General features: G+C 43.0%; 1 protein-coding gene across 2 annotated transcripts in view; it reads left to right on the forward strand.

The window, feature by feature from the left end:
- Ssx2ip (SSX family member 2 interacting protein) overlaps positions 1–7967 on the forward strand; it is a 34583-nt gene extending 26616 nt beyond the window's left edge. Inside the window, exons 10-14 of one of the 2 annotated variants that reach the window (XM_013350042.2) lie at positions 1250–1383; positions 1674–1847; positions 4888–5002; positions 5481–5646; positions 6627–7967. In XM_013350042.2, coding sequence (XP_013205496.1) covers positions 1250–1383; positions 1674–1847; positions 4888–5002; positions 5481–5646; positions 6627–6804 — 767 coding nt within the window. In that variant the 3' untranslated portion in view covers positions 6805–7967. The remainder of the gene's footprint in view (positions 1–1249; positions 1384–1673; positions 1848–4887; positions 5003–5480; positions 5647–6626) is intronic. The other variant, XM_013350043.2, reaches the window with a different exon arrangement.
- Positions 7968–9583: the final 1616 nt, after the last annotated feature.

Below are 9583 nucleotides of genomic sequence, written 5' to 3' on the forward strand. Positions count from 1 at the left end.
CATGGCGACTCACTGACTCAACTTCTTTCTCCCAGCATCCTGTTCTATTTTCTCCGCCTACCTAAGGGCTGGCCTATGAAATGGGCCTAGGCAGTTTCTTTATTAATAAGAAATCATTCCCACATCACTACAGGAGCAGAGTACACTTTTAACCCCCACCATTTCTTCAACACTAAGATCTCTATTTAGTAAATGAAGTCTACATAAAATAAATTGAGATTGTGAAAACTGGATTGTCGCATCAGTGCTGTGGGTGCACAGATGACATCGTTCGTCATCACTGTTTATTAAGCAGCTGCTGGACTCTAGTTTTGTAGGAGTTAATGTGAGCACACACAGTCGTTAGTATCTTTCTGTCGCCATCGAAACAGTTTATCCATCCGTGGGGTTTGTTAGCATTCTTCTGTGGTTGGGCCGGTAGCTCCTGAAGACTGGGTAGCAAGAACCAGAGGCACAGTGAGGCATACTATTAATCTCATGATAGTTTTGAATAAGTGTGATTTATAAGTTAAATGTTGGCAGCAATGCTTATTTGTAAATCTATTTAGCCCTAAAATTGTATAACTGTGTAGTTGTCAGAACTTGGAGTTGTTTTGCTTTAAAACATTTCATTTTGTTACGACTGAGGAAAATGTAAAGTGCTAAAGAAAATAACTTCCTTTTACAAAACCTGTGGGAAGAGCAGGAGGGGAAAATTTGGGAGACTTTTTTTTTGAAATGTCTGTTCAAGACCAGTGTGTGTCCACAAAACCTGTGCTGGTTTTTGGCTGCTCTAGTCAGGGCTTCTAGTCTTGATACACACCATGACCAGAAACAACTTGGGAGGAAAGAGGTCACCCTAACCTTACAGCTCACAGGCCATCATGAAGGAAACAGAGCAGAGGCCACGGAGCAGTGCTGCTCACTGGCTCGCTCCTCATGGCTTCCATAGCCTGCTTTCTTACACAGCATAAGACCACCTTCACAGTGGTGGTCCCACCCCACTGAGCTGGGCCCTCCTACAAGGCCAGCCTGATCTACAGAGCAAGTTCCAGGGTAGCAAGAGCTATAGAGAAACCCTTTCTCCAAAAACAAAAAACAACAACAACAAAAAAAAAAAAAAACAAAGCAAAATTCCTAGAGACAGTGCCTTATGGGCTTGCCCACAGAGCAGTCTGATGGAGGCTTTTCTCAGCTGAGGTACCCTCTTCCAAGATAAGCCTGGCTGTGTCAGGTGACAACAGACTAACAGCAGATGGGATTCTGTCAGTTTCAAAGGTCCACATGGAAGGCCTTGATGAGGACGTCATCTCACGTCAAGACCATGAGCAAGAGACTGAGAAGCTGGAGCTGGAGATCCAGCAGTGTAAAGAAATGATCCGAGCTCAGCAGCAGCTCCTGCAGGTAAGTGGCAGTGTCCTCAGGGTGTTCCTGAACCTGCTAGATTCCTGCTCCTGTATCGCCCAAGGTCTGCAGAGTTGAATTCTGCACAGCAGTAGTAATAAGTTGCACCCCTTTTTCACTTGCTCCCTTCTTTGCCAAAGGAAGCAGCACTTGGGGAGCAGGTTTTCAATGGCTGACTGATTCTTCATAGTTTATGTCCGTGGCCAAGCTTTGACCTGTCTTCTTCACCCTCCCTTGAATGTGTGTGAGCTGTGTGGGCTTCCTGACTTCTCGTGTTTAACCCTGAACAGCAGCAGCTGGCCACCGCCTGTGACGACGACACCACCTCACTGTTGCGAGACTGTTACTTGCTGGAAGAAAAGGAACGCCTCAAAGAAGAGTGGTCGCTTTTTAAAGAGCAAAAAAAGAATTTTGAGAGAGAAAGACGAAGCTTTACAGAAGCTGCGATCCGCTTGGGGCTGGAGGTGAGCTCTCAGTGCCACTGCATTGGGCATGGTGTGCAGGTGCACGCTCCTGGGTCCAACTTGGCTCTGCCGTCATTTTATCTGAGTGTCACACGGGCACCTCACTGATGTGGGGATCTACCTGAGAAGACTTCCATGGATTTAAGCCAATAGAAAGTCTTTATTATCCAGCCAGTGACCACTGTATTTTTGGGATCCCTTCCTCAGGCTGAGTTTTTAAGCACAAAAACCAAATCTTGGGTTGACATACTTCAGTTAGCAAGAACAGTTAGCCGGAAGCAGAGCCACAGAAGTGAAAAAGCAAGGTTAATGTGTTTAGAGAGATTCCCAGACTATGGACTTTGAAGGATTAGGTCTTTGTTTCATGGCCTGAGTGGCACTTCCATTATGGAGTCAGTTGTGCTAAGGCCTGGAAGCCTGTATATTACGAGTAACTGGAAATTGAAGGGAGGCTGAGCATATGGATAATCTTTTGTTAGATTTTCAGTTTCTTTTGGGCACCTGTCTCTTATCCATTGTGCATACATGTGGTACCAGAAGATAATACCAGCATCAACCTTGTTTCATAGTGCAGAAAGCACAGCAAAAGACAGTGTTTCTCAGACTTGAAGAGGAATGGGTAGCACTTAGCGGTTTGTCCACGGGTTGCACTCTGTCAGCAATGCATTGTCTCCTTAGGGCCCTTTCAAAAATTACAGACACAGCGATCCCATATGGTTTTAAAACTCAGCTGACTATACAAAATATTATGGAGTGAGACAGTGTCCTCTTTATCTCCAAGTGTATCCCTTAGATATAACCACAGATTAAAAGAAATGTCTACTGGGAGCTCGGTGTGGTAGCACAAGGTTTTAATCCCATTTCAGAGCTGGAGAGAGGGCACTTTCTGCTTTTATAGAAGACCCTGGCTGGATCCCAGCACTCACAATTGTCTGTAACTCCATTTCCAAGGGATCTAAAGCTAACTCCATTTCCAGGGAAGGAGGCCTTCTTTGGCCTCCATGGGCACAGGCACGCATGTGCTCAGAGGCACGTGTAGGCATTCATACACGTAAAATAAAAACTGGACTCACAGAGCTCCGCCTCTTGAGTGTGGGGATTAAAGGCACATGCCATCATGTCAAGCTAAACCCTCTTCTTAGCTTTTCCCTGCCTCTCTTACTCGCCCCTTCACGTTGAGATTGTTTCCATTGTCCAAGGGCTATCACATTTATACTCTGCCCTATACTATAGAATACCTATAAGTAAGGTGATTTGTCTAAATTGGCACTTAAAAATTGAAAACCAGATAATAATGTTGATAATATAATTATGTGATATTATTCATCCTATAAACAAATAATACATTTGAACACATAAATGATGGGGGCTGAATCCAGAGCCTCATACATGCAAAGCAATCCTTCTGCCACCAAGCTAGTCTTGGCCCTGAATACGTAGTAAGACTTTGCCTGCCGGGAAAGCGGTATCCCTCCCTAGTGTTGATGTTGTAATCTGCTGAGTCAGACTGTGTTCCTGCCACTCAGGTTAGTCCCCTTTGTGCTTTCCTTGTGAAGTCAATGTCACCGTCTTACATCACCTTTTAAAATGAAACATGACATAGTGACAACCAATCTGAACACTGGAATATCTAAAACTGTATTAAATTATATCAGCTGGGTGTTTAATTTTAACTTCTAGCTTTCACCTCAAGAATTAATTGAAAGAATTATTCGTTTTAATTTTTGTTGTTGAGGGCAGGTTAGTTGACAACATGACCTTTGTTACTTTGTAGGTAATTTTGTGGGGCACTAGCCCACAAGCCCTTTTGTGGAAGTTTATGGGATTTTCGTAGTTCCTAATTTTGCCAGGATACGTCTTAGTTTTTTTCATCCAGAAGAATCTAATGTCTTCAGTTTAGATGTTTTTCTTCTGCTTGTTTCCCCTGACATTGGTTCTAAGTTCTGGATTTTCTCTTATGTCGTCAAACTGTTTCCAGGATCAGTTTTATTGTTTACTTCAGCCGCTGAGTTGTTATTTCAGAGTTTGTAATTTTCATTTTCTTTGTGCACTGTTATTGTTTTGTGTGCATTTATGAATCTCTGATGTGTGTGACAGTATTTTCAGAACTCTTGAAACATTGTTATCTGCAGTTAGTTTCCTGTCATGGCTTTTTTCCTCATCTGCCATTGGTTTTCTTTGCTGTCTGGTGACACTTGGGTCCAAACTCTTATTTATGAGTCCTGGTTACTTTAAGGCCTAACACCGATTTCCTCCACAATTGCAAAGTCTCTTCCATCAGGAGCTGTCTTCCTCAGGCCACAAGAGTGTCCTCCAGCTCTCTGAGAACATGTCCGCTTGTCGACACAGGGGACACACAGAGATGTGAGTTAGGAGTCATCAGCTGACCAGAGAGGGGGCCACGTTGGTGCACCCTGTGTCTGCCCTCTTGTGGCTCAGGAGCAGTGGCCACGACAGACTGCTAGTGGAGAAAGAAATGCCCGATGTAATCAGAAGTCCCTTCCAAGTGGCTGACTTATGAAGCAGGGTATTTTCTGATACCAGTTTTATGGTCATGTGTTCTTTGTGTTCAGAAATGCGGCTGATACTCTGCTCAGGTGAAACCCAGAGTTGTTGGTGTAGTTGGTAAAAGCTATGATTTTCTATTATTTAAATTGTTGAAAAGTTATTATTTATGTATGAGGGTGTTTAACGTAATGTATGTCTCTATTGTATGTGTCTGGACCCTGTGTGCCTGGTGTCCTCAGAGGCCAGAAGACCCTTTTGTCCTTACATCCCTGGAACTGATGGTACAGACGGTTGTGAGCCATCGTGTGGGTACTGGGAATTGAACCCAGGTCCTCTTAAGTGCTCTTAACCATGGCACCATCTCTCCAGCCCCAAATTTTTATTTTTTAAATATTCTTTTCTCATGTGTCTTTTAGTTTCTAGGCAACTACTTGATACAAAAAGCATTCAGGTGGCCAGAGAGAAAACAGCTGGAGAAGTTAGGGAATGACGTGGAGTAATCGCCAACTCTGTGGTTTGTTTGTTACCCTAGAGAAAGGCGTTTGAAGAGGAAAGAGCCAGCTGGTTAAAACAGCAGTTTTTAAACATGACGACCTTTGACCCCCACAGCTCAGAAAATGTGAAGCTGCTCGGTGCCTTCTCAGGAAGTAAGTGCTCCCGAGCTGTGGACTCTGCGTGCACTCGCACACAGGGCCGTCTGTCTGTCTGTCTGTGGGAAGCCTTAGTCCAAGGGAAGCCTTTTCTGTTTTTAATCTCTGCCCGCCTGTGTGTTCAAGTGCTGGTGATTGAACCCCGGAGTTCAACAAGGAATTGTACCCTGGTCCCCAAAATCAACTTAGTGTTTTATTTACTGAAGTCACAATAGAGCTCATAGGAGAACCTTGCATATATCAAGGCATTTTTGTGAGTGTATAATAATACCATATTTTTGAGATTCATGATTTTAGCTATTAACCATTTTTAAGCTAGATTCTTCTAGTTGCAGAATATGCCTCAGAGTTGGCAATTAATTTGTTCTTTCTTAAATCCCACTCCAAATTGCAATGATTAATCCTGCTTGTCTGTCTTTATTGTGTCTGATGTTTTACCGTGTGCCCTGCTCTTTCCCTTACTCCAAAAAACCAGGTTCTGATCCAGACAATCTTATAGTGCACTCACGGCCACGGCAGAAGAAGCCACATGCTGTGGCTAACGGGGCGCCAGCTTGCACATCGAAATTGACTAAGTCTCTACCTGTTTCACCTTCTACTTCAGACATTTGCCAGACACGCTCCTGTGTGTCTGAACACAGGTATTTGGTTTTAAACGGCTGTGTCGCATACTTCTAAAATGGTCAGTGTTGGCTTGCTTAGGAGAAGTTGTTACGTATAGTATTTGTGACAGTAGAGGCTTTGGAGAGAAATCTGCATGCACAGAGGTTCCCAGTGTGTGAGGCTTTGTACTAGATATAGAAATCTAATGGAGAACAATTTAAAGTATGGACTTCTGGACCAGCCATGATGGTGCACAGCTTTCATGCCAGCACTCAGGAGACCCAGAGGCAGGTGAATCTCTCAAAGTCTGAGACAAGCTTGGTCTACACAGTGAATTCTAAGTTAGTCAGGGCTGCCTAGTGAGATCCTGCCTTAGAAGACAGACAGGGGTGACTCCTATTAGGAGTCACTTAAATATTGGAAAATGCCATTTTTATAGTTTTTCAGAGTACATAGTTTAAGTTTCCTTGATTGAAAGGCAAAGAGCCAAGAAAAACCACTTCCTCAGGGTGATAAAGTAGATTTCTGCCTACGGAGAAAGTATTAAAGCAGTTTAAACCCAAACATATCATTTTATAGAATAATTTAGTCTGTATTTCTATGTCAATAATCTAAGAGCTACAGGACAAACATTAAGAGGAGGGGGAAGAAAGACACAAGCATTTTGCTTGTACTCTGCTTTTCTTCACGGGAAGCAGACTGTGGTCAGTACTATAGTCAGGAGGCACTGTGGAAGGTGAGACAGGGGATGGTGTTCATTTGGATCAGGTTATCCTGTGAACACAGGAAAGCCTTGATCTGCCCTGGGAAGATCTTCCTGCTCAGGCCTGTACCTAGTGACTAGATGAAAGTCTCAAATAGAGCCAGCTCTAAGTGTGCCGCCTTCTCTTGTCAAGTGGCTTCCCAAAAGGTATTGTTAGCAGACAAACAACAGTCAGACTTGAAATGTCAGGAACATCTGTCTGCTCTAAACAAGGAGCAGATAATTAGTTATTAAGATTTATCTTATTTCCTCCAGGAGTTCAATCAATGTGCTGAATATAACTCCTGAAGAAACTAAACCAAATGAGGCTGGACGAGAATGTACGAATCAGAAGTGGAGCGTGGTGTCGAGACCCAGCTCACGGGAAGGTTGCTACAGTGGCTGCTCCTCGACCTACACAAATTCTCACGTGGAGAGAGACGACTTACCTTAGATGCACAGACGGCGGTGCTCTCGCTGAACTGTGCATCCGGATGCGTTCACGTCTCAGTCAAACAGGGTGTGTGATAAAGTCAGTCATCTAATTGAAGATGGTCTGGGTGGTTTGTCTGGACCCCGTCTTCCCCCAAAGAGCTGCAATGCTAAGCTGTTGAAAAGGATGCAAAGGCGTTGGGTGTGTGTTAGTGACAGAAGCCGCCGGCTCTGTGACTAAAGGAGTGTGTGTTTGGATGGGAACAGAAGCACTAGAATGAATTTCCTCTTCCAGGTATTGAGAATAGCACTTTTAGGGGACCGATTATTGAAAACATTAAATTTTTGTCCCAAATATGGTTGGCATTGAAAGTTTAGCCTTTACTTGAATGTATACTGTAGATTTTTAACAAAGCAAGTTCTATATTTATTATGTTTAGTGTGATTTTGGGATTACCTCTTTCATGTTTTACATAAAGTAAAATTTATGTATGTTCTGTACATAGATATACATGATTATGTTAAGAGGCTTTAAGGTTAAAATTCCACACAATGCTAGAGTGTAGTGTTTAATGCCAGTGTCTTCAGTGGCATTGCGTTTACAGATGTGCTAGGACAACTGCCACCTGACATTTAAGATTTTATTTTTAAGCCATCTGGGCAATAAAAATTCAAAGCAACTCCATGACAACTAGAACTACTAACATTACATTTTTGAGATTTTTAAAGCATTATATTTTATTTTATATATGTGAATGTTATTATTTCTAAGAGGAATATTGATTATGGAGTAATGGGGGAAAGATAAAAGTGTCTTTGAATTATAGTATATGAGGGTTGGTTTAAGATATTTGGATGATAAAGGATATTTAATATAGCTGGATGGTGATATTTTCCTTACCAAATGGGTGCCAGTACAGTAATATCTGTACCAGCCAGGGCTTTATATCATTGCCAATAATTTTGTAATTAAAAAATTTTCAACTAGATACTACTACTACAGAAATAAGACAGTGTAAAACATTGGCTTTTGTATTTGAGATATGACATTCTGGACACTCATGTCATTTCATTTTCAGAACAATCTTAGGCTCTTTTGTCTCATGTTTCTCCTGCATGTTTCTTCCTGAGAAGTATGTTATTATTGATAGTGATGACAGTAATAATAAATGTAGACCTAGGCCAGGCTTCTCCTGGATGGATTCATCCAAAAGCTTTTAAGTGCCTCACCCTGCTTGTCTCTGCACATAGACGCCGACATGAGTCCTTGCTCAACCATGCAGGTTAGTCCCGTCCGCCTTTCTCTTTCCTTGCCCCTGTTTGTGGCTCTTGCATTAAATTCATCATGCTACCAAACGAGAAAACTGTGTTGTCCATGGACTGGGTGACTGTGTGGGGCTGCTCAGACAGCACGGCCTGCGGAGGCACTGCTGCCCACTAAGCGTCCTCTTGCTGGCAGCCATTCTCATAGGTCAAGGAGCTAGCTTGTGTGTGAGAGTCGCCACCTTCAGCCTGGTGCATGCTCATTTCCTTACTCTTTAAAATGTGACATTTCAGAGATACTGCTGTAGTCCAGAGGAGGAAACCCAGCTGGGCTAGGATTGCCTTACTGTTGAAGAAAGGCAATCAAAGTTTTGAAGTAGTTTCTGATTATTCATCCCACATCTCCACAGGGGTCTGTCTCCATGACAGCCTCGGCCAGATAGAAGCATTCCTGGTTTTCATCATAACTGTGCTGTATTCCATGAGGAGGGTTTTCTGGAGAGGAACACCTGCTTTTTTGCTGTGTTTGCATTCCAGCACAGGCTGAGGCTCTTATACCACAAAGAAATTCCTGAGACTTTAAGGTGCGAAGGAAACTGTGGAAGAGAACCAGATCTCTCTGCTTTAGGGGTGTGCACGAATCTGCCAAAAGCCATACATCTCTTGTTTTGCTGCCCACTCCGATTTTAAAATGATCCCAGATCACCAGGCTTCCCAGAGAGTTGAGTGTGCTGTGCTGGAGAGTATGGGTTAATGGGAAAGCTCCCAGGGCTCTGCCTCTTGATTTGCAGACCTTTGCAATGTGCCAGCAACACAGCCATGCTGGTCCTCTGACCCCATTGATGGTGCCAGTGTCTCCCGGCTAGAAAGCCTCCTGGTAATTGTATGTGCTTTATCATTATTGTTATTGTTTATCAATATAGAAATCTGAAACTTTGTACCTCAAGTTGGTTTGTACATACTTGACATACCCATTTTGAATTTTCAAAGCTTAAAAATGGAATTGAAAACTTGAGATAGTTTCCTTCTCTTAAGTAACTTTACAATGATTAGAAGCCTAATAGAAAAATCAGTGACAGAGAAGACCGTGGCTAGGATTTAATAAAGGAGTATTTTCTTAGAGAAGCAAATATTAGATGACTTAGGTTTACAGGACTGTCCACAGCAAGTTGTCTGCCTCGTTTTATAATGGAATACAGTATGTTATTTGGGAGGAATTCTGAGGCTCCTCTCCTAGCTAAGTGAGGTTGTCGAAAGGCTTTTTAATAACTTGGTTTTTGTAGGAGAACGTATTCTATGGTGCATGATGAGACTGGTGCCTGGAATCCAGTTAACTTCCCCTGGGTAGATCCGTCTGAAAGGTCCTGGGACAGCAGGGGCGGCGTCTAAGTGTGGGAGCTTGGAACACTGTGAAGTAACAAAGCCTTCTGTGACTGCCCTGCTGTTAGCGCTCTTAGAAGTGTACACACCAGTGAGGACATGCTCTTGGAAGTGTGTACACCAGTGTGGACATGCTCTTGGAAGTGTGTACACCAGTG

This window comes from Microtus ochrogaster, chromosome 21, assembly GCF_000317375.1.
Source record: "Microtus ochrogaster isolate Prairie Vole_2 chromosome 21, MicOch1.0, whole genome shotgun sequence".
NCBI lineage: Eukaryota > Metazoa > Chordata > Mammalia > Rodentia > Cricetidae > Microtus > Microtus ochrogaster.